The 25,927-nt window shown below is 42.0% G+C and overlaps 1 protein-coding gene across 2 annotated transcripts in view; it reads right to left on the bottom strand.

The window, feature by feature from the left end:
• Nucleotides 1-409: 409 nt before the first annotated feature.
• grin2da (glutamate receptor, ionotropic, N-methyl D-aspartate 2D, a) overlaps nt 410-25,927 on the bottom strand; it is a 154,169-nt gene continuing 128,651 nt past the window's right edge. For both annotated transcript variants that reach the window (XM_040022988.1, XM_040022989.1), the window contains 3 exons: nt 16,168-16,229; nt 14,696-14,866; nt 410-8,673 (listed from right to left, as the gene is read on the bottom strand). In XM_040022988.1, coding sequence (XP_039878922.1) covers nt 5,506-8,673; nt 14,696-14,866; nt 16,168-16,229 — 3,401 coding nt within the window. In that variant the 3' untranslated portion in view covers nt 410-5,505. The remainder of the gene's footprint in view (nt 8,674-14,695; nt 14,867-16,167; nt 16,230-25,927) is intronic.

The raw sequence follows: 25,927 nt of genomic DNA, 5'->3' as shown, positions 1-25,927 counted from the left end.
AATGTATACGTTTTAGGTATTGTAAAGAGGATGGAGCATAGCAAAGAACACAGGTGACACCGGTGTCACTCTTTCCATTCTGTATATTTTTCCCTCTCATGTACTCCCTCATGTTTAGCTTCTTGCTTTCTTAGTTATCTCCTCATGAATTACCTGTCTGGACTTGCCTTTTGCCTGCATCTCACCTTGTATTGTTTGCTTTTGCTGATTAATTGGACTTTAGTGTGCTTCCTTGTGTCTCCTCATTCTTAAACAATTAGAAATTGCTGATACAAATGTCCATGTTTTTCGGTATATTTTTGTTATCATTAATGATGTTTCTTTTATAAATGTTTCAAGATTGCTGTTATAGATAGATGGGTGTTTTTTCAGTGTTGATTTTCTCATTTTAATTATTTCCACAGACTTCTTATTAAAATCATTTTATTTTTGTCCTGCTTGCAGTACAGCACAGTATTGTCATTATCCCCACTGGTGGTAGATGTGGCTGAAGCAGAGGGATGGCAACATCTAACCACATCTGTGCGTGTGTGTGTGTGGTGTGTGTCTGTGTTTGTGTGTGTACACATGTCTTTGCGTGTGTGTGAGGTGCTGACAATAAAGTGCAGCACCACCAGCCATCAACCCATACAGTCACTCAAAACAGCAGTATTATTACAAGGCCTTGAGACATTGTTCAGAGGCATACAGGCAGAAATTGTGGACATCCTCCCACTGCAGGCTAAAACTGGGCTTGCCAGGGCTCAGGAACAATAAATGCAATAAATGTTAGAAGCTTTAAATACACTTAAACACACTTTGGAATATGAATATATCAGTGTCCATAGAGGAATACTATACATTTAATGCATCTTAAACAGAAAAAGTATAAGATGTTCTACATTTGGAGCCTTTACTTTCTTGTTGGCAAAAAGTGGCGATATCGTTTATGTTGTCTGAAAATATGATGATCAAAGTAAAGCCCTGGTTCGACCATTTTTGGCCTTAGTGGAAACCACACTAGCAGATTTGGCTCTGCCCCTGACATGTGTCGTATTAGCTTCCCCAGTTTTGTAAAATTAAGAAAGAAACATTGTGTTTGTTGTGTGTGACTATTTTTTTCCTTTTTTTTTAGTTTTGTTTTATAGCACAGCAGCTTGGCAGATACAACACACTATGTATGGATATCAAAGTCCTTATACAGTATTTACCATATAGGTTGGTTGGCAGGGGTAGCTGTGCATGGTTCGTATAGCAATACAGCTACTAAGAGATGCAAAAGAGCAAAGGAGAAAAAAAAGAAGCCTGTGCTGCTCGCTACATTGTTTTCTAAAGAGGTCACCTCACTGTACACTAAGGTATAAAGTCATGGGTCTGGCGAACCCAAAACAGGGTCAAGAATGTGACCCCCGCCTACACAAGTGAGAGTTGTGGTAAAAGCTGCTGTATCCATAAAAGGTTTAATTAGTCATTAATCTGTAGCCCAAACCAAAAATAAAGGCCCCTCTGGGTAATCAAACACATGCCACCACTGCTACAGTGACACGGTCGTAAGACACTCACGCACCCCTCCATGTTGTCACTTTGATGAACCCTTAAATGTTAGCTACAGTACATAGCTAATGGAGGTGGATGGTTGGTCTTAAGTGAGCAAAAACACAGTTACATACTGGTCTCTGTTTTCACTGGGCGCTAAGGAGCGGTGCAGGAGTTTCAAGACAAGGAAAGACGGACAAACGGACAAAAAAGACACACTCGTTGAGATAATACCGTAAATTTAGTAGACAAACTTATATAACATAGATTTTAATCTTGAAATATAGTGTCATATATATATTTAGATATGCTTTTTTGATGAAATAAATATATCCACAGATACTCTTCTTCTTTTAAAAAACAGACCAGCTTTACAGCGGCAGACACGCACTGATGCAATGGATCGACATGAGGACAAAGAGGAAAGGGGAAAGAAGAAAAGGCCGGTGGCTCATTTTTCTAACGAAACACCCAAGCTTTGTATTCACACCGCTAGCAGCTGCTGTGTTACTGAGCTAGTACTTTAGTGTAGGAGTGTAGCAACAAGGCTTCTGCACTCAAATTAATGTTCTTATTCCTAGCATCAATAATACCAGTGCTATTTACACAACTGCACTGGCAAAACTGAACACCGAGTGCGAACATTTTCGAAAAAGTGACAGAGTCTAAAAAAGACATGCAGAAAGGGTAGTGGTGATACCAATCAACAGACATTTGACCAGTTGTCTGAGCTTCATATACAGTGTTAGAGTTTTGTGAACTAATTTTATTTTTTAACTGACTGGTTTTTGGTTTGTCATTCATCATTTAGGCACAAAAATCATTTGGCTTTTGGGAACAGATCGTGGTTTGGATCAAAATATGCATGCATGATGACAAAGCTAACCCTGCAGGCTGAACAGTTACGCTAAAGCAGGGGTGTCCAACTCCAGTCCTCGAGAGCTACTGTCCTGCAGCTTTTAGATGCATCCCTGCTCCAACACAGCTGAATCAAATGGATGGATTACCTCTTCAGCCATCACATTTGGCAAAGGCCTGATAAGAAAGCCTTTCATTTGACTCAGGTGTGTCGGAACAAGGGTGCGTCTAAAAGCTGCAGGACAGGAATGGAGTTGGACACCCCTGGAGTTGGACACCCCTGTGCTAAAGGATAGCCAGGGCATTCAAGTATGATGCATTCAAAGAGTTCTGATCAAACGAGCTGGGAGTGAAAGCGTGCTCGCCAAACAAGATTAAAGTATTGAGTGTGATTTTTGGCAACAAACATGAATTGCTTGCGATGTGAATGCACAGAAACATATTACACTTCATGTTTTTCCAGCTTTCACTTCAGTTATGTTGTTGCTGCTGATTGTAATAAGTACTGAACTCTATAACTTGATGTAATACAGTCTCACGTTTGAAGAATGGAAATCTATAATCTGGTGTAAGGAACTTCCCTGTGGTCTGTGAAGATTATTAACACAAAGTAATTATATACTTTTTTTTTATTATAATGAAGTGGAAATGAGAAACAATATCCCCAAATATCAAGATGCTAAACAACAATTTTATCTAACGCTACCCACCGCCACAAATATATATATATATATATATAATATATATATCTAGATTTTTAGTTAAAAGAAAGTCAGACAAACTCTACACAGCAAGTTCATGTTAAAAACATAAGTTCTTTTTTTGTTTTCTTCAGCTGAAGTAAATTATGGCTCAGATGCAGTTAGAGGCAAACGACATGAGCTGACCAGACGTATGGGAAAGCTGGCTCAGTCACCTTGACCAAATGAAAAAACAAACAGCATTGTGCCGGCGGGTCTTGCCTATTTAATTGTACTCCGCTGATGTCCAGTGTCCTGATGCTGAATTCTAATGTTGATGGTTCTAACAGACTACTCTTGCTAAGTGCTTGACATCGGAGTGTAACTGCTGGTGTCAGCTCGGTAATGGATTAAAAAGCTATAGCTCTTGGTTACACATTTACAAGGTGAGAAATACTTAAAAACAAACAAAAAAAAAACAATATCACAGGAGGTTCTACTGTGTCTTCTATACACTCAAACCCAACACTTTCTCAAACCCCGCTATCATAACAACACAGCCATAATCTCTTTGACATCAAAACGGCACTCGTACAAGGTCTAATTTTGCTCCAAAGAATCCTTGCCTGACCGTCCTGTCCACACATGTTGACTAAAATACATACCTTCATAATTTACACAAAACATATGGCAGGAGCAATTAGCATAAGGCTATAAGTATTTATTTCCCTGCATCTTTGCCTAACAATCCGTGTAGCCCCATGTAAAGTATTAGACTGATCCATCATGGCACGCAAAACCTGGATTGCTAAGTTTAACACAAGCGCAAAAAAAATCAAGTAATTTCTAACCCATAACCCATTGCAGCTTCGCTTTTTCAGTAGCTTACCTTACCAGGTTAGTACAGCGTTGTTTATGTCAGCAGGAACTGAGCTCTGTCACTAAACTGTCAGAGATGCTACAATTTCCTTCTTAAAGTGTCTTAATTGTTGTTGCAGCACACTTGTTTAGAGGCTGACTTTACATTCAGTCGAATACAGGGAGGAAACAGACACTCCATTGTCGCAGTTAGGTAGTTGAGAGAATGTTTCATTTGCACCCAAGCTTGAGTAGTATGGCACAGTGCTTACATTGTATTTGATTTAATACGTGTCTTGATATATAGAACACCATCAATAACAACAACAACTACAACACAGAAGTAAAGGTTTTTTAAAGAATAAAGCTGTGACATGAACAGAGGGTGAACAAGATATTGCTCAAAACCAGGATTGGATGAAGTGACTTTTTAGGCTGCACATGTCATTGGATGTAGCTTTATCTGAGTGTGTGTGCGTCCGTGTATGTGTGTGTGTGTGTGTGTGAGTGTTAGCATGTGTGCATATTTTGGAGATGATGGAATACTCCGCAAGATAAAAGGAAACACAGCTGCTAACGTTGTACAGATTGATGTTGAGCTCTACTTAAGTTTGGCACTCAGCTTTTCATTAAGCCAGTAGAATATCAGTCACAGTTGACTTACCCTGTTGTCAAAAATACAAACACAGAAAAGCACAGACACACAGAATAATCACATCAAGGAGAAGAGCCAAGAGGGGAGGACAGGAGAGGAGATGACAGGAGAGATGACAAGGTAGACATGTGAATAAGGCGGGAAAAGGAATTGGAAAACACATTGAAAGAATAGAAGAAAACAATAAAAATAAAGGGGGTAGAATACGTTGGGGAAAGGGGGCAGTGGTGTAAACTAAAGAAAAACAGCGGACACCGGAAAAGACAAGGTGGTTACCACCCTCCTCTTCTTCTAAGCAAGAAGGTATTGATCATACACAACAAAGGTGCCTCAAACGGGCGTCACAGTTCTGCGGGGGTGTAAACAGTTTGTTAAGGACAAAGAAAAATAGGGAAATAAGGGATAAGCGATTTGTGTAAGAAAAAAAAAACAACACAAAAACAAAAAGCAAGAAAGTGTTCTGTTTTAAAGGCTTCTGAGAGCAGCAGGTATACAGTACTACAAAGTTCCTGAGCCCTCAGTAAGCATTAAGAATCCTATGAATACAAACTACTGCTCTGCTTCAACATCCAAAGCCCTTTACTTTCTAGAGCAAAGGATTCTCCTTCGTTTGTACCACTTTTGATGTTTGATTTGCTTTCGGTGTCTTGGTTAACTTACTTCAGAATGCAAGTTGTTACTGTGGTTGTAGTCTTTCACATACTGAGAGGAATAAAAGGAAGTAACAAGAGATTGCTCATGTTTTCCTTTGACCTACCCCATTGGGTTTGTTTGGCTTTCTGGTTTGTTTATTTGTGCAGAACTTTAGGAAAGGGCTCAGTGCGTATGCTGTACTGACTTGGCTTGGCAGCATGTTTGCTGCTGGGCAGATTCAAATCCAGTTCAACTGCTTTAGCCTCGAAGGGCTCTCTCTTATGACTTTTGATACCTTGTTGAACTTCAGACCTCACTCTCCACACTGGAGAAATGGGCAGAGCCCCTTCGGGAGCAAAGGCTCTTGGTTTTGAGGGGTAAATGAGGGGACTGAGGAAATCTCTGGGGCTGGGGTACAGAGCGCAATCTCTGGTACTGCAGTTTGGCACTTGCCGAAGCCATGGACGAGGCTTGGGGTGCCCCTGGTGTTGATGAGACCACAGAAGGAGAAGATACAGAAGAGGAAGGAGTAGGTGGAGGAACGTGTATAGAAAGAGATGAGGAGGGTGGAGCTGGAAGGGCAGGGAGCGGAGGTGGCATGTTAGGGATAAGTGTTGGAGGAGGGGAAGCCTGTCTTCCTCGATCTCGATCCCTGTCTGTTCTCTGTGTGCGCTGCTGGATACTGAGGTTTGACTGGCTGCCAGATTTTGATGGATTCTGTGACCGATCGGGTTTGGACGAAGATGAAGAGTCATGTTTCGACTTCATGGGGCCACTAAAGCTCTGGCAGTGGTGGTAAAGCTCTTCCTGGCTTCGTGAAGTTATGCGAGCCCATTTGGAGGAATGGGAGTGTGGGTGGTGTCTCGGGGAGTGACAGGAGGAACAAGCAGCGTGCCCTCTTCCCTTATCCTTTGATTTGCGCTTACTCCTCTTCTCATCCTGTATGTGGAGCTTGTCCACTGACCAGTATCGTCGAGGAGGAGGTGGCGTGAGAGGAGGTGGGGGCCAGTGCGAACCTGATCCCCACCCTCGCTCTCCTCCCCCACCTCCACCTCCCCCTGATCCCCAGCCACTCTCCGCTGTTCCCCACCTCTCTCCTCGCTCCAGGAACAGGTCATCTCTGCTGTTGATGCTGCCAGCTTTTTCCCGGGAAGGATAGGTACTGAAAAACCAACCTCCCCCTCCAATCCCTCCCACTGCTCTACCTTCGTGATCTTCCCAGTACCTCTCGAATTTCCCAAACTCCCCTGAAGAACCGTCATCATCAGAATATATCCCGACTACCTTATCACGTTCACGCTCATCATCAGACATTGTCCTTCCTCCTCCACGCCTCTTCACATGCTCTGTTTTCCTCCTGTCACGCTCCGAATCTTCTTCTTCATCATCCACTTCAGATTCCCACTCATGGAAGGACAGCCCCTCCTTGGAGTGCACCTCCACTCTTTCATTCCGTCCCAACAATGGCCTCCTCTCTCCTTCTACTCCTAGAGCATCCCTGTCTGAACTTTTACTCTTCCTCCTTTTAGAAGAGGCAGGCAACAAGGGCAGGAAGGCAGATGGAATGGCATCAGAGGATGGGTTGCCCCCTCCCCAGAACTTGACTGATGTAGAAGGCTTGCTGCTCGAGCTGTGATAGTGCTTGCTGTTTCTTCGCCGGTGGTGTCTTTCCTTTCCTCTGCTGTCTTCCCCATCATCCCTGGTTTTCTCTTCTCTTTCTTTTCGCTCATCTTCACCTGGGATGTTCCATCCGTAACTTCTCACTGAGCTCTCACTTTTTTTCCGAAAGGACTCTCGCCTCAGTGCTGGGTAAGATGGGAAGTCTGGTGTTCCTGATTTGAGTTCCTCTCTTTTTTCAGGATCCCCTCCTTCCTGCTCTGACCTTTTCCGGTCTCTCTTCCTCATCTTATCATCTTTCTTCCTCTTTTTCTTTGCTTTGCGCCGCTTTCGCTCCCTTTCTCTCTCTCTCTCCTCCCTCTTCTTCTTCTTTCGACCTTTCTTCCTTCTCTTTTTTTCACGCTCCCTCTCTTTGTGGTGTCTCTTCTCCTCTCTACCCACTCCTCCTTCTCCTCGGCTTGTTGCTCCACTTCTCCCTCGGTCTCTGTCACCCCATGATGCCCACCACTCCTGTAACTGGGCCAGTTGGCTGCCAGTTCTCTCTCTACCATAATCTCTTTGGGGCCGTGGTTTGCGTGGTGGTACTGGTGGAGGTGGCGGGCTGCACGGCAGTGAGCGTGATGACATTCGGCGTGATCGAATTTTCTTCCTCCCAAGAAGGAGGCTGGACTCCTCTGTAAGGAGATCTGAGTCATATTCATCATCTACGATAAAATCCCGATCACCTGCTCGATACCGAAAACTAAGCGAGGAGTTGTAGGAGCTGTCACTTGAGCAAGAAGAAGGTGAGTTTGAACGAGAAAGTGACACTGAGGATGAAGAAGAGGATGAGGATGATGTGGAAGAAGAGGAAGAAGACGAGGCACTGGAACAAGACGAGTAGAAATGGCATGGGGAAGAGGGAGTGGTAGGGGTGTGTGTTGGAGAAGAAAGAGGGGCAGGAAGAGGTGGAGGTGGAGGGGGACGACGTCCTCTTCTTCCACCTCCATCACTTGCTCCATATCGCCCACCTCCTCGCCTCCCCAGAGGGAGGATGTTCTCATACAGGGGACCTCCTGAGCCTTTTCTTCTTGTCTGAGCTAAGCTGCCTCGTCGCCAGAAGGGAGGCCTTCGTGGAGAAGATGGGATTGGTGGAGGAGGCTTGGAGATTAGGTGCCCCGGGCCTTGTTGGGAGCCTTTAGGAGGTAGCCTTGGCATACCTGAGGCCTTGGGGCCTCGAGAATTGGCTTTGGGAGTCTGCTGGAGGCCCCCTGCCTGTTGGTCCGAGTTAGATCCTAGCCCCTCTGGATCAATAGGACCATAGTAGCGCTTATATTCATCTAGCCCTGTGTCACCTACTCCCACTGCTCCACCTGCAACTCCTCCTTGCAGGCTCCAGTGCTGCCCAAGGTTTTGTTGATACTGCTGCTGGGCCTGTAGTTCAGTGATCCCACCAGCTATCCCTCCAACACCAACTCCTCCAGAACTGCCTGCGCTCACAACCTTTTCTGGCTTTGGCCTGTTCCAGCGATCAACCACAGCCAATCTGCGGTCATGTCGAGGCAAGAAAGTGGAGCAAGGCATGGGGCCCTCTAGTAAGGGACTAGTTGAGGGACCAAGAGCCATTGCTGAGTGTCCAGCAGTTGGCGGAGACCCAGGCAACATAGTGGTATAGGTCTGCCCTGGTTGCTGTTGGTGGTGCTTCTGCGGTTGTTGCTGCTGCACCATGGCAATGGCAGTTGTGTTGTTTACTGTGGCTGTAACAAGGTGTTGTTGGGGTGCACTAGGCATGTTGGTCACGGTGTGGTACTGGGGCAAAGAGCTTTTGCTCCCTCCCGGTGTTGTCTCATCCTCAAACTGGCAGCAACTGTACATCCCCTGGGTGGAGAGATAACAGAGAGATTGTAATTAGACCAGCAGGCTGTCAAGTATGATAAGAAAGAACTGTGTGTCTATGTGTCAGAGACAGAGAGACACAGAGAGCCTGACATCCCCAATTTTGAAAAGGAAACCCACAGAGCACCTTTGATCTGATATCTTTACAAACCATGTGAAAGCTATCCACAGAAGACTGTGTATGGATGAAATACAGTACAGCAGGACCACGAGTTCAACCTTTACTAGCATTCTAAAAATCAAGATCCATTCTTCAACCCATTTTCAACTGACACTAAACAATGTGTTTTTGTACATTCGACAAGTGTGAGAGACGCATTTTTATAAACACACTTCTGTTGATGGTAAATGTATCGTTACAGACCATAAAAATAGAATAATAGTGTTAATGAGATACTGCATAGTGTTATAAAGAAAGTCTCTTTCAGGCAGCTGCTACAGATACATCACAGAGCATGAGTTAAAATTGCCTGCATTGTAACTTTTTACCAGAATATTATTCAGACTGAGAACACAGACTCGGTAGCTTAGCAGGTTCAAAATAAATGGATTCTATTCTGTCAATAACAAATTTTCCTTTCTCTCAGAATGGTGGGAATTTGCTGTGGGTGGTTTCCGACTACCTATTGTTTTCTGCGCGGTCATATCTCATCTGAAGAGAGTAGTCAAAGAGTACTGCCCTTTAAATATTAATGAGTTTTGGGGAAAAACAAACAAACACAACTTTGGACTGAGTTTACCAGGCTTCTGGGATTGTCAATTTTCCCACTATGAAACCAAACAAAGCTTTCAGCAAACAAAGTGTCACTCAGTTGGAACAGGACTATGTTTTCTCCAAAAGCACTGTGAAAATCAATTGAAGAGAGTGCTATGTGCAAGTAGTATCCAGCTTCTGGAGAGGAGTCAAAACAAAGGGGAGAGCAGAAGCAACAAAAACTATTTTGTCACTGAGCAATAAAACAAATGGTGACTGAAGCTTCATTTAACTGAACCGCTCTTCTTTCCAGCTGCCAGTTTGGTTACTTAACTGAAACTAAACACAAGCTTCATGTGTTCACACTGCTTATTTTCCCAATGCACAAATTAAGATTAAAATATTTTCTTTGATCTTAACTAGAGGAGATTTCAGTGGCAACAAAAACAATTCTGCTTCTAAAACTTTGTGTAGATTTCACTTTTCTGCCATGTTATTGTAAAAAAAAAACTGTCCAGAAAACAAAAAAGAAAGATTTTTTTTGTACTTATACTTAAACATGGATATAAAATTAAATCTTGATATTTTTTTCTCATATTAAATATTTTGGACTACCTTCCATTCTGGCTAGAAAATATCAGGACAGAAAGGCTCACTTTCCAATGTACTGCTGTTGTTATTTTCTGTCATTTGAGCAGAAAAAAAAAGAATAAAGATTGTTCTTACTTGGTTTTAATGAACTACTCCAAACTGGAGACAGCACTTTAAAATCACCAGTCAAGTATTTTCCATCTCCTCAGCAACCTTTCAGCAAAACTTATGAATAACACATGACACGGGTGAGTCAGACTGATGGGTAAATTATTGGCGCATCATAACATTTTTAAACATTTTAAAACTTTTGCAATTCTAAATCCCAAACAGGAGTAATCAATTCTAACTTTGTCTTAGGTGAGCAACTCCATCTCTGCTGTGTCTGGATGCTCTTTCTCTCCTGCCTTTGTGTTGTTACAGCTTACTGTAGACAGATGGTAATCCATTAGCACTACTAAATAGCTATGTAAATCAAAGAAAGAAAGGGAAAAAACAACAACTCCATTATTCCTCACATGTGAGAATGATTTATATGATCTACCAATATCTGCCAGATCTCAATGATAAAATGTGTGGAACTTCCTGTGAATCTCCGCTCCTCACCCGAACCCAGATCTGATGGAGGGACTGTAATAATGGCCCTTCTGGACCCATGAATCAGCAAACCTAGTGGCAGAAGTGCTATCGTAGTCCCCAGAGCATGGGGCGCAGTACACTGTGAAATTGAAACTTGGGAGTCTCTGACTGGGTTAAAGCAGGGCCAGCTGCAAAGACTTTGCAGCAAGCATTGGATATAGCACGGGAGGTAGAAGCTAACTGGGCCTTCTACATCTCAGTGATATTTTTATTCTTAAGGTCTAGAGATCTAGAGACTAGAGTTTTCTAAAATCCTGAAACGTTCTGAATGTATGAATGAAGGTTAACGTGCACTCCAAAGGATCTGACAGCAAGCCCAACAGGGAATACGTGCATGGATATCAAAGATTGCAAAGAACACAATAGATTTTCACCAAGATGGTAAAAACAAATATAAGTGCATACAGAAAATCACACTTGGTTCTTGTATCATTACACACAGAACCAACAGATGCACTTGTACACACATATTACCTGACATAGCTAACAGAGTAACAGAGAGAATAAAAATGTCAGGAATCACTTAAAACAGATACGGAAGCATCTTTACCCTTCCATATCCCCAGTACAAATTCCATGTAATATATGACTGTGTCTATGTGAGACAATTATCTGCTGAATTCAGCAAGCAGTTGGATCATTATGTGTCATGCCTCCTAAATGATCACTCCAGGCAGTACACTTAACCACAGTTAATGTGTGTGTGGTACGTGCACATTAAAGGAACAGTCTTTTCCCTCTAGTTTATAAAAACATTTAATCTAAAGTATTTCTTTCTGCCAGATTATACTCCTTTATTACTCGGGTCCCCTTAAGCTTAGCTCAACTGCTAGCTACCTGCACACTTACTTTGGCTGGTGGACGGAGACGAAGAAGAAAGAAAATAGTTCCTACAAAATCTGCAACAAGAAGATTTGTGGGTGTTTTTGTGTCTGAGTCATGACTTCTGGAAAGAAACAGTGCTGCTGAGTTTTTCCTTTCATTATTATTTTTTTCTGGTACCACAAGGCCGGGGCTTTTTAGTTCCATTATACTAAACACAAAGGAGACATGTCGCATCAGCAGATCTCACCAAAATCAGGCAAATCACTAAAACAGTCCACATGGATACATTTCACTATATCAAAGCGTAGAAAAGCTAAACATTGAATTTACTTAGGTTAAGTTCCTTAAAGTCAGGTGTGCATAATCAGTGCAATGCATGACTGCAATGATCAAATCTCGACCTTCCTTTTATGACGCTTTCCAAATAAGTTCTATTCTGTTGTATCACAGACCTACAAATCTACATTTGCATCACTAAATCTATCGTAGAAGAATGCGTACTATACAGTGGAAAAGCAATACTTAGTAGAGTCAGACTCTAGTGGCACTTGAGTATTCTACTCATACAGTATGCTGGATCCCAAATGTCAGAAATAAACACCCTAGTGTTCCCATCTGTGTAAATTAGCCATTTCTGCTGCATTGTGTCACAGGAGGAGCTAATAAATCAATCTTTTGTTTTCCTTCCAACATGGTGGTATTACAGTTACAGCCACAGATACACATCAGGCATCACAGCATCTTCTGACAAATAAAAATATCTCTGCAGTGCTCGATGAAGCCTGCTTCGCACTTCAACAGTCTCACCCTCCCCTCCACCTCACCTCTGTCATTCCTCCTCCTATCTGTCCCTGTGTTTTCTTTTCCTCCTCCACCTCCTTCCGGCATCCCCGTCCAACTCCTGTTATGCTCCACTACCTCCACCATCCAAACCTCCAGCTGTCTCCTCAGCCAACTCTTTTCTTATCTCAAAGTTCCCCTCCCTTACCTTTCCACTTCTCCTCACTTCCTCCCTCCCACTACACCATCCATCCCCTTTTCATCCCTTTTGATACCTCCTGTTTACTCCCAGTTCTCATCTTTCTAGTCATTTCTTCTCTCATCACTTTCTTCTTTCATCTGTTTTTCACTGCAACATATGCACAAAGTATTTCCATGACCCCAAGTTGAACTTGCAAAAACTGTACTGGCAGTAATAGAAAATAGACGTGCAACAGCTAAGTGATCACTCTGCCCTGGACCTTTGGGTTAACCCTGGAACAATGCCAAGGATAAAGATTGCTGATGTTCCCGTTTTTGGCTGTCTGCTCTTGTCCCTGCTGAGTGCAAGAAAAAAAGTCCTGATATTGGTATCCAATTCTGCACAGTTCACATCTTGATTGTGTCTGAAAACAGTCTATTAACCTTCTATCTCTTTTGAGTGAACCTCAAGGCTGTAAGCACTGATCAATTCATTGAGTTGTTTATGCCAAAAAAAAAAAGAACAGTATTAGCAAATATGTCTTCACCTTTCAGTCTGTCACAACATAAGGCCTGCAGAAATCATTTACCAGTTCTCCTTGAGCACACTTTTGTGAATTTTTAACAAATTGCACTGATTAGTTCTCCCTTCTCATGTGAGAGTGCACAAATCAGTGAGATCAGCTGCTTCACTGTGGCTAAAAATGAATGAAAACATTCATGTGCTTATTTCTCACTTCTTACTGGTACTTTTGAGCATTTTCTTTACATCTGGCAGGGATAAACTATACTTATCCAAACCATCGTTAGGCATCTTTGGTTTTAAATTCATGCATATTATTTCAAAGTAGCAAAAGAGTGAGCAAGCAAAAATAAGTAGTCAGTCTGAGCATATGAAAAACACACGGTTTACCACAATATATTCTGGTACGTCCTGCACTGCAGTGTGGAACATTTTCATCAGTCTCCTAAAAAGTCTCCTAAAAGTTAAGCTGAATCCAGGTAATTACAGATGAAAAAACATTACTGACAGCACAAAGGGGGGCGGGTCCTAAAAAACTATTCTCAACTTTGAGATGAGTGAGAGTGACCAATTAGGAAAAGTTCAACAGTGAATAACTATCAGTGCAACAAGCAAATTGTTCCCTGAGTGAAGAAAGATTTAATCCTGCTGTGTGAAAGTCTTGAGCCAACCCTTAGTATGCTAGACTTTCAATATTGGCTGCCTTTTCACTCATTAAGGGTTTTATCTTCTTCTTTTTTGTTTTATTCACTTAACACTAAACCATTCAAACAAAAAAGCACATCATTCAAACATGAGCCAGTGTTATGTTTAGCATAAAATAGTATTATTGTACCAAGAAGTTGATTTGTAAAGAACTATCAGCTGAAACCTGGCGTATCATGTGCTGTATGTTCTTTGAAACTGTTGATCTAGACAAATAGAAGACAAAAGACGTAACAGGCCTAAACTGAATCTGTTATTTTCTCAAGAAATAATCCAGCTAAGACTGATACGGGACCTAAGGATGTATAACAGTGAGTGTCTACAGGCATCTGTAAAACAGTGACTGGCTCTGTCATGGTTTGGAGCTTCATTTCAGTCAGTGGTTTTGGATCTTGTCAGTGAATCCAAAAAAGTACCATTAGATATTGATCCACCATGCAACAGTATCTGGAAACCCTCAGATTGACAACAGCTTCATTTGACAGCATGACAATGATTCCAAACACACTTCCAATGATTCATACTTGGATAGAAAAGCACACGATGGAACACCATCGGTCACAGTTTGGTCTCTCCAGAACTCAGACCTCAAAATTAATATTAAAACAGTATGGGATCATCTTAACAGAGAAAGGGAGAAAAAGCTTGCTTAAGGGTTCAGGCTGTGTTGAAAAACTAGGGTAATCATAAATACAGATTTTCAGTGGTTAGGCTACAAAAACTGTTTTTGACTTGTATACTACATTATCAGTTATGTTTGCATAAATTACTGCACTTATTTCCATTAAGGGGTGACTCAAGACTTCTGCACAGTACTGTGTTATTTTGCATAGTGTATCAATCAAACTTTACTTAATGCTCTGTATTGGGCATATAAGGTACACATCTGTCAATTAATGATAAGTATTGAAATTACACAATAACTAGTATCTTTAGAGAAAATATCCTGACTATGTTCTATTACTTCTACATAATTTCTATGATTTTACATTTAAATATCCAAGAGTTTTTATGTGCCTGATAGCAGTTTGATTACTATTGCTTGTTGAATGAGTCTTCCCTCTTACCCTGCTGAGAGCCAGGAGAAAGTCCATCCCGCCCGATCGCTTAACACAGTGCCGTAGTTTCCAATACACCAGATGCTCCCAGGCAAACACTAAGAGGCTGAGGCCCATTGCCACCAGCAGCATATAAAAGACCCCCGCCATGTTGTCAATGTCCAGTTTACTGCTCATCACCTGACAGACAAGGAGAGAAAGGGGAAAGGTTATGGGAGGACAGGAAAGTGTATTTATTACCAACAAGAACCAAAAATACTGACAACAGCCAGTGCTACCCCTCAGTCTCCTGGTAGACTCGCCTATAGTGTTGGTTTCAAAATCCTACAGTACGTCAACTTGTTTTCAAGTTATTCACAAAATCTTTAAAAAACCTCGATCTCTGATCTTGACCTTGAAGTTGAAGTCACTGAGATTCAAACTCACCAGAGGTTTTTAGAGATTATATGCTATCAATTGGAAAATCCCTAAATGCAGCATTCTTGAGTTATTGCATTTATACGATCTTTTTGAAAACTTGACCTCTGGCCTTTGGGTTTAGGTCACTGAGATTTGAACGTGTTCGAGCTTTTTAGCAGATACACCTATCCTATCAATTTGACACTCCTGCGTTGCCTCATTCCTGAATGTCCATGCTGTCCGCCCAGGTAGGGTGACAACAATATCTCATCTGAGGGCTAAAAAGTTCTACAAATCTGCCCATCAAAAGATAAACACAACATGGTTTTATTCTTAATTTCTTAGGGTCAAACTTCCCACACTGAGTTCTGCTTTCTCATTATGAGGCATGAAAGAAAGCCATGCAGACCCTGTACCACCTGGAGAAAATACGAGTGATGGACTATATCTAGAGGCAGGCTCAGCATGTGGCACGGAATAGGGGTAAACTGAGGGAACATAATGTGGTCCCACTACCACACACTGATTGGGATAAGAATAGGAACATTTTGGGGCATGTTGGGGAAAAAATCCCATATAAATGATCTCAACCCTTGTAAAACCAAGAAGAGCAGTGGAGACATTTTTTCTTTCCACATCAACACAATGTTCGCTCACTAACTGAACCACTTTCCTGTCCTGTTTCCCCAAATTAAATTCAAGTTGAAGCCATTTTGACAGTGCACATTTATGTGCATGTGAACATAATCAGAACAGAAGCAAACTAAAGATTGCAGAAACACTGAAAGCAGAGCATGGCGACAATATTGAAATGACTATTTTTGAATAAGGTAAGGTTCCTGCTCTTTTAGGAGGTCACATCTAGTAGTTATGAGAGATTGAGTTAGTCCTGTGATTTTAGCCATTTTTGTCATACATACTTTTCTGCCAAGATGAATAAATAAACAACAATAAATAAATAAACACCAGTGATTCCCTGGTTTGGTGTTTGGTGAAAAGGACTGACGCGAAGCTCATTTTGAAATAGCTGAAGAGGATATATATTCATCAGGTTAATGGAGAAAAGTTGTAAAACATCATACCTCAATCTTATCATTGTGGCAGATGCCCGACAACCAGAGACGCTCCAACATATCAATCTCATCTGGAAGAGAAAGGGTAAGGGGAGAAAAAGAAGATTAAAATGAAGGGAATGTGGGGAAAAGACAAGAAAAATAAGAGGTTTAAGGTTCAGTGAAGAGTGCCATACAGCAGGGACGGAAACGGGGAAAGGGAAAATAAAAGTAGGAAGTGAGGAAGATAGTAGAAAGGGGAAGAATCATGAAAGAAGGAAAAAGACAATTAGGAAGAAGGATTTAAAAAGAAGAGTGTAAAATGGAAAGTAAGAGAAAAATATATATAGAGAGGATTACCACCCCTTTGTTATGAGAGCAAGGTGTTTGATCCCCCAAGGGAAGAAAGAGGCAAGAGAAGGAAAGCTGAAGAGGCGAAGAGACAGGAGATGAGAGGAATGGAGGAGTGTATTGTTACAACTAAAATATAGAGTAAGGAGATGATGAAATATAGCGTAGAAGAGAGAAATGAGAGGAGCAAGCGAACCTTTGTTTGTATATTGTTAAAATAGGAATGACAGATGAGACTGATTGGAGTTAGCAAACCAAAGAAATAAATATACAGCTGTGGTCAGATGTTTACATAGACACCATGGACATGGATGTCATGGTAATTTAGGACTTTTTGAAATACAGCATATAACTTTTAGCACTTTAGAAAACAACGATTGGTTACAAAGTTTGAATTTATTTAGGATTTTCTCTAATCCACACAGGTGTAAAGGTATACATATTGCTTCAGATATATACATACACCCCACTTGATTTGGTTAAATGTATTTGGTAGCCATCTACAACCTTGTGGCATAATTCCAACTATTTGAGCACACTTCTTGGCAGAATTGATAGAGTTCCCTAGCATGTACTTTACCCAACTTCAAAGCTTAGTCCTACAGGGTTGAGATTAGGTTTTGGTTAGCCCATTTTACCCATTCCAAAACCAGTTGAGATGTGTGTTTGGGATCACTGTCTTCCTAGAACACTCAGCTCTGTCCAAGTCTAGTCTAGCTGTTGATTTAAACTTAAAGCATGCAGAGGTAGTCCTATTTCATCATTATTCCATTCTCTTTGTGGAGCCACTGATATCAAAACAGCCCCAGATAATGATGCAACCACCTCCATGCTTGACAGCTGGTACTGTCATGAATCGCTGTATGACAGGCAGGAGTTTGGACCCAAAATGCAGGACTCACAACACACGGGAATAACCTCAAAATGCAGCTTTATTTGCTGACTCAAGGAAATGATACAAAACTAAACTAGGCAGGGAAAATAAAAACTAAACGTCACTGAGAGGCACACAAGGGAACACACAGCATGAGGGAGGACACGACAGAGGACTCAGGGAGATGCTGACCTAAATTCAGTGCGCATGCGCCAACCAGCATGCAGCCTGTTACAGTTGCTCCTGCTTTTACTCTTCGTTTAGCTCTGTTTTCTTATGTATTCTTTATTTTCTGACTTGTATTTTCATCCGTTTATTATCTTTCACTCAATCATGTGGATTGAGAGAGTTTTTGTTCTTCTGGTGGCCGTGGAACTATTACTTTTATCAAGGAACGGGACCGCGACACGGACTGTTTACTCCAGAGATCAGCTGACCGCCCTGATGCCGGCCGGCTAGCTGGCCAGACCCGCAGAAGAGGTATAAACCGTGTCTGCCGTCTATCGTAATGGGAAATGTGTGATCGTTATCGAATAAAATCGACGAGCTCTCAGCACTGGTACGGAGTCAGAGGGAATACCGAGAGTGTAGGCCTGATGTGTTTCACTGAATCATGGATGCACCCGGACATTCCCGACGAGAATGCTTCGGTGGAAGGCTACCACACTGTTCGGGCGGACAGGGACAGCATCGCTAGCGGTAAGCGGAAAGGAGGTGGGCTTGCTGTTTTAGTTAACAACCGGTGGTGTAACCCTGCCAACATAACAATCAAAGAAAGGATTTGTTGCCCCGACATTGAACTGTGTGCTGTAGGACTCAGGCCGTATTGTTTACCCAGGGAATTCTCTCACGTCATCTTGGTGGCTGTTTATGTTCCTCCCTCTGCTAACCCCACAGCTGCATGTGACACTACCCACTCTGCCATAACCCGGTTACAGACTCAGCACCCGAGTGCCTTTATTGTGATCTCGGGTGACTTCAACCATGTATCACTGGACAATACACTACCAACATTCAGACAATATGTGGACTGTCCCACCAGGGGAGAGAAAATTTTAGACCTACTGTATGCTAATGTCAAGGATGCATACAGCTCCTCCTCCCTCCCCCCACTTGGTAGGTTAGATCATAACCTGATTCACCTCACCCCCTGCTATGTGCCAATTGTGAGGAGGGAACCTGTGACCACGAGGAGCATTAGGAGGTGGTCAGAGGAGGCCTTAGTGGAACTACAGGGCTGTTTCGAGGTGACCAACTGGGAAATACTCTGTGAGCCTCACGCCGAGGACATCAATGGGCTTACTGAGTGTATCACAGACTACATAACTTTCTGCACCGACTCCATTGTTCCCGCTCAGACTGTTCATTGTTACCCAAATAACAAGCCGTGGGTGACTAAGGACATCAAAGCCCTCCTCAACGACAAGAAGGGGGCTTTCAGAGGGGGCAATAAAGAGGAGGTGAGGAAGGTCCAAGTGTTACTAAAGGTAACAAGATCAGAGAGGCTGAGGACAATTACAGGAGGAAGCTGGATGAGTGTGCCCCCGCGTCCTCAAGACCTGTGCCCCCCAGCTGTGTGGAGTCTTTCATAAACTGTTTATGCTGAGTCTGAGTCCGCAGAGGGTACCAGTGATGTGGAAGACATCAAGACGCCACGTCCCAGTGGCCCCCAGGATTACAGGCCCATGGCACTGACCTCCCACATCATGAAGACCCTGGAAAGGCTCATTCTGGACCAGCTGTGACCCATTGTCAGACCACATCTGGATCCCCTTCAATTTGCTTATCAGCCTCGTCTCAGAACAGAGGACACCATCATCTACCTGCTCAATCGTGTCTACACCCATCTGGACCAGCCGGCGAGCACTGTGAGGGTCATGTTTTTTGACTTTTCCAGTGCTTTCAACGCCATCAGGCCGACCCTCCTGGGTGATAAGTTAGCAGCGATGCAGGTGGATGCTTCTCTGGTGTCCTGGATTCTTGATTACCTGACAGGAAGACCACAATATGTGCGTCTTCCACAGTGTATGTTTGACAAGGTAATCAGCAACACAGGGGCACCACAGGGGACTGTCCTCTCCCCCTTCCTCTTCACCCTCTACACCACAGACTTCAGCCACTGCACAGAGACCTGCCATCTTCAGAAGTTTTCTGATGACTCTGCGGTGGTTGGATGCATCAGCAGGGATGATGAGACAGAGTACCGGGCTGTGGTCGACTCCTTTGTCACGTGGTGTGAGCAGAATCATCTGCAGCTCAACATGGCAAAGACCAAGGAACTGATGGTGGACTTCAGGAAGACCAGGAAACACTTGACCCCTGTTTCAATCCAGGGGGTCAGTGTTGACATTGTGGAGGACTATAAATACCTTGGAGTTCACATTGACAATAAACTGGACTGGGCTACAAACACCACAGCACTTTACAGGAAGGGCCAGAGTCGTCTCTATTTTTTGAGGCGACTGAGGTCCTTCAACATCTGCCAGAAAATGCTCAGGATTTTTTACGAGTCTGTTGTGGCCAGTGCGATCCTCTATGCTGTTGCATGCTGGGGGAGCAGGCTGAGGGTCGCAGATGCCAACAGACTCGATAAACTGATTCGTAAGGCCAGTAATGTTGTGGGGATGGAGCTGGACTCCCTCAAGGTGGTGTCGGAGAGGCGGATGCTGTCCATGATAAAGACAATGTTGGATAACACCTCCCACCCACTCCATGACATGCTGGTCAGTCACAGGAGCACGTTCAGTGAGAGACTGAGATTACCTAAAAGCACCATTGAATGACACAAGAAATCATTCCTGCCTGTGACCATCTCCCTGTACAACGCATCCACTTAACATACTGTTTACTGCTACAGCTACACCCTTCTTGCACATGTTCTATTTCAGCTATTTATTAATAAGTGACTTTTATGTATATATATGCCTGTATATATTGTGCTATTCTTAGTTAGTGTATTCTCTGTCTCTGTTAATGTTTGTTTATAATGGAGCACCGTAATGAAAAATAATTTCCCCCAGGGATCAATAAAGTATTCTGATTCTGATTCTGATTTGATAAATGCACAGAGGGATAACAAGGAAGTGAAAACACACGAGGAACACAGCTGACAGGAATAACCATAATAAGACAGGGGAGGCTGGACTGAACAGAATGAACATGCAAACGCGGGACCTTTGCAATAAAACGGGAATCATGATGTGGGAGTGGAGGAGAGGCAGACGAGGGAGCGAGGGAACACGAGGGAGAGCATAGACATGACGCACTGAGGAAGGATGGAAAACGTAACACGAAGGGAAACACGGCACAAGAACTCACACCCCAATATAAACACAGACACATATGGAGACACAGAGGGCAGAGACACACGGGGGAATCTAATAAACGAAACTGAACAACCTAGGAACCATAAAATAAATAATGAACTAACAAAATAAAACAACACAAGAAAACTAAGAATGATGAGATGTACATGTATATATTTGACCCTGTGTTTATAATGTTGGATTAGAGAAAATCCGCACCCATGATGGGTGCAAGTAAACTCTGGAGCCCATCTGTATATTTATGTAATGAAGGATAGAAGGGATTTTAATCACCACAATGTAAATTTGACATGCTATAGAACATCTTACAAACAGCTAGTCAACAAACCCGTATACTTAAGTTGTACTACAGTTGTTATAATACGCAAGCACATGAATGCAAAATATGCACGAACACTAAGAACAGGCTCAGGAAATAGGGAAAGGGAGCAAGAAAAAGATTTAAAGGATTTAGGAAAAGATTTGCAGCAAAAGTTATGAGATCGAAAAGGGAAATTGGGAATTAGAGACAGTGACTGCAAGAGACAGGAGCCCTTTGAAGCGGGCTGTGAAATGGCCTGGTGTCTACACCGAGGGCAGAGCGATGCGACAGCACATGGGAGATGAAAGGGGGAAATGCACACAAACATTACTCTTCCTATTCAAACTATCAAAAACGTGCACACTCATGTGATACACACTTTGAGCTCCAGTGTAATGGGACTCTCAGTGTTAGCTATTAATGCATTAATCAAAAAGACGGAGGCAGCGGGGAAGAAATCATGCTTTTCCCTCCCATGCACACACACTCATGCAGACAGATGTGCGTGACCAGGGTGCAGACGTCTTTTAAATCTAGCACACACACACTGTTTTGAAAATACACTTGGAATGTGGAGGTTCCAATTCCCAATCCTCACTGTTACAATATTAATCGACCTGTGGGTTAATTAACCTTGTCTGAAAACCTTTCCATAAAGCCCTGCCACATGGATTAGTCTCCGCCGTGTTGACTAAAACATCAAATCTGAAAGAAAAAATAAAATAAATCTGGGTCCAGCGTGAGGGGATCGTGTGCCACGTTTCACTTCGCCAACAGTCGTGGAGGAATTCAAATGTTCTCTGACAGCTGAATTAAACTGAGCTCAACTCGATTGACCCTTCTTCCTCTCGCCCCACTTCCTGCGCAAATCCTCACAATAAAGGCTAATACGCATGTTCATTCTGCGTATGGCTCGCTCCCATAATCTAATTTATCAAGTTTCAATGAATGTTCAGTTGATTTCTCTCCCTCTGCCCGGCTCTCTGCCTCGCTCCCTTTATCTCCCTGTAAATACATTAATCATGGCTGCATAAAGCTGCTCTTTGGGAGAAATCTTCCCTACAAAGAGCTGACAGACAGGCAGAATTTCCTCCTTTACCTGCGCTGAGGAGGAAAATGCCACGGAGTGAAGATGGAGAATCGTCTCAACAAATGAAAGGAGCAGGCGTGCAAACCAAGACAGACCATAAAATAGAATCTGTGTTTCATTCTGCTGATTTTTGGCAGTTTTGTTGTGATTTGGGAACAATTCAATTTATGCTACTCCTTAATATTTTAACCTGTGCCTCTATAACATCAATGGCTTTATGTTGGTGTGCAGTGAGGAATTAAGCTCCTTTATTCTTTAATCCTCTCAGGGGCATAATAAATATCCCCTTTATCCAATCTGTGCAGCAATAGCATTAAGAAAATTGTATTATGACCTGGGGCAGTTTTATACTTCACCTACAATGTCTTCTAAAGCAGTCAAATATATAAAACTGTGTATATGATCAATTCCAAGTTTGTGTGTGCATAAAAACTATAAATAGCATAAACGTGGACACACTCTATAACGTTTAGTTGGCTCTTAAACACATCTAAGCACAGAGGTGACAAATGAGAAGCACAAATATAAGTTTTGATCATTTCTTTATAAACCACTGAAGAAATGCTTCCCTTTCTTCATGAGCTTAGGCCAGGAAAACTATATCGGTTTGGCTTTCAGTTTCTCTAGACTTCTTTTTCCAAATCAATGCTAATGCTGTCATTGTGTAATAACAATAATTTGCTAACCTTTTCAAGTAAAAGTGTAAAGTTTCATTCAAAATCCCCAAAACTGGGGAGAAGCACCCTGACTGACCAGATGATCTGCAAAAATGGAGATCATGGCGTCCATTCTTCACAAAAAGAGCTTTAATCACCAACATGGGATCATTTCCCTTATACAATACTGATTAAAAGCCATTTTTTTCCAAGACAGATTTGGGCATATTGGAAATTATTAAAAGAGGAAGTCAAGTGTTTTTTGTTAACAAGTCTGCTTGATATAGTTCATTTGGCCTGGTCTCTTCAATTTTGGATCACATTTAATGTCATATGAGTAATATTTGGATTGGATTAAGTTTTATTTGTAACACTGTGGACAGCAGCAATATTTAGCATATAAATAACCGAAAGAGAACTCTGCTGGGAAAAAAGCAAATCATTTGAAGTTACTGTAACTGCTTCGTGTGAGTGACAGAAGTAAATTATAGGAGATACAGTTCCTCCATCACAGAAAGAAATTGCTTTGTTCAGACATCAGCCAAAATGTAAAAGTACAAATAAGAACTGGGACATGGAGAGGCAAAGGCTGTTTTTTTAGGCGAGAGTGATGGGAATCGGGTGGAGGAGGTCGTCAAGTCTAATTGATCTCTTAAACCGATCCTTTTCCCCCCTAAAGGTACTTCTGCAAGACACTTGGTGTAATAACAGCTAAGTGTACACATTTTGTCCTCAGACTTTCTTCATGTATACATGAAAGTGTACGCTGGAAAAAGCAGCATCAAATGTCTTTGCTGGGTTTAAGATGGTAAAATTCTATACAGATAAAAATGTATTGTTTCGGGGATTAGGATTCGTTTTCTGCCATTTTTAGTGCTTTGTTCATTAATTCATTTATGTTTAAATGCTGATCACAAATAATCTGCAGCTTTGGTTCGGCTGTGCAAAGTAAACAAAAGATTATAAACAAAATTGCAGGTTCAGAGAAAAATCTGTGGCTCTGTTCTGAATCTATAAAATGAAAATCAACATCTGGGTCTCTGAAGACTCAAAGCCATTTATACAAAAAAAAAAAGAACATCAAGAAAAAATGAAATCAATTTCCCCAGGGTGAGCTGTGTTGCTCTAGTTTGTTCCACCCTTAGTGCCAAAAGCTGTTCATATTCACATCCTGTTATCATTCTTTTGTGTGTGAGGTGTTCTTATTGGCTTTGCTCAGTCAGCATGAATCACTGTGAGTGACACAAAGGGGAAGTGGAATGGAGGCGAACCTTGGATGCATGCTACTGTGGGATTTGAGCTCAGGTGCAACATCAGCATTTCTAACAGTGCACATTCCTGGATCTCTGTCCTTTTCGGCATCGCTTTGAAGAAAGTTTATTTCTTGGAAATACAGTGCAGCCACGTGGGACCTGACACACAGATGCCTCATCTTCAAACAGTTTTCTTTATCAAAAGTATTGCTGTGCATCTGCTGTCCTTTGAATTTTCCTCTTTATACTTTAGCAAATGAGGGTCAGCAGCGCGGCAAAATCAGAGTTCAACAGGTGGTAGCTGCTGTAACAGATGGTAGCTAAAAGAAGACACGATTCTTTATCAGGGAATAGATAAATGATTGGATTGAGGAAGGCTAGTTCAAGAATGTTTACAAGACTCGTAGGGAAATTGCCCGTGTTCCCACAATGAAGATTGATGAGGGAACTGATCAGTCAGTATTTCAGAGCTGCAACAAGGGTCTAAGGCTAAGACTTCCTGTTCTGTCTACAGTTGTTATTTAGAAATGCACATAAAATATTTAAAAAAAGGTGTTAAATAACAAAATTGTTTAGATTTTAGATTTTAGCTTACCTGCATGTAACCAAAACCTGATCAAACATGACTTGTCAATACTACATTGGTACCAAATGGGAACTAAAACGCTCTCAGAAGCCGGAAACAAACAACAAAAGTAGAAGAAACTTGAACTTTTTAATAATATGTTAAAAAGTTTAAGGACCCAGCGTTTAAAAATAATTTCTTCTATTTTTTTCTACATCGACAGCTTTGCAGTCGTGGTTGTCATCCAACCAAACAGCTAGACATCTCATTTTAAGGACAAACTCACACATCTCTGTTTGAACATTTTGTATCACATACCATCAGCCTCCAGTGTTCTCTTCCCCTGGGAGCTGCTGTCACCGCTGCCACTGAGGCATTTTCCACCTGCCTCTCGCTCTCTCTAATTGCGAAGAGGCTAAATTGCTCCCCAGAGTAGGCAATTTGGTGACTGACCAGTCATGTGCTAAGAAAGGAAACGACAGCACTCTAACAAAGAGATGCATTGCTAGGAAACATTATAGGACTCTTAAAGGGCCACGCTGCTTGCGCAGTGCATAATGAATTCATGTCATGTCTTTGGGGTTGGTTATGAAACTGCTGTAGCTCGGTGTTGAGATTTTAAAGAGCGCAATTATCACAATTAGCCAAATATGTGAAACGCAGTTTGAGCAGGTCCTCTAGTGCTGTTCACACAATTATTGTTTTTTAATCAAATTGGGATTATTACACAGAACGTGGATGTTATTCACAGCCCTGGATAAATAACATCATTACCTATTTATGCAGGTGTGCTTTTCAGATTTTTATCCACTTCTTCTACTCTCTATTATCTGTTCAGATCAGGAGGAATCAACTTTACCTAAAGGCCGATGCATTTTAATGACATCTGCTCAATTTGGCTTTTCTAGCTTTTCACTATAAAATACTATAGGAACCAATCATATGTCAGCTTTGCAGATAAGACTTATAAGCCATGTAATCGGATATTTGTATATAAATATATCTAATATTTTTGGTATGAGAAAGGACAGCCAGTAAGAATGTGTGTGGCGTTGGTTTTTAAAGGATAGTTTTATTTTATTTTATGTCTTTTGTTGTCAGATATGTGTGTGCTAATCGTCTTTGTGACTTTTCAAACTTTCCTGTTTGTCAGTTGTTTAGGGGTTATTGGCATTGTCACATGGTTTAATTAAAATACTGACATTTACTGGATAACTTTAAGCATTTTTTTGTTACATCATAACACTGCATAGATCCAGGCAGGATCTGACAATGTTTAGGAGCTAATTTCCATCCAGCTTCGTCCACCAGCCGATCAAGATCTTCCAGCTGTGTCCCTCTCGACTCTCACACACACAGACTCCAGACCTGCAT

This window comes from Simochromis diagramma, unplaced genomic scaffold (assembly GCF_900408965.1).
Source record: "Simochromis diagramma unplaced genomic scaffold, fSimDia1.1 OVJJ01000307.1, whole genome shotgun sequence".
In the NCBI taxonomy this organism is placed as follows: domain Eukaryota; kingdom Metazoa; phylum Chordata; class Actinopteri; order Cichliformes; family Cichlidae; genus Simochromis; species Simochromis diagramma.
The sequence above is the reverse complement of the archived record's forward strand: the minus strand, read 5'-3'. Positions and strand labels throughout refer to the sequence as shown.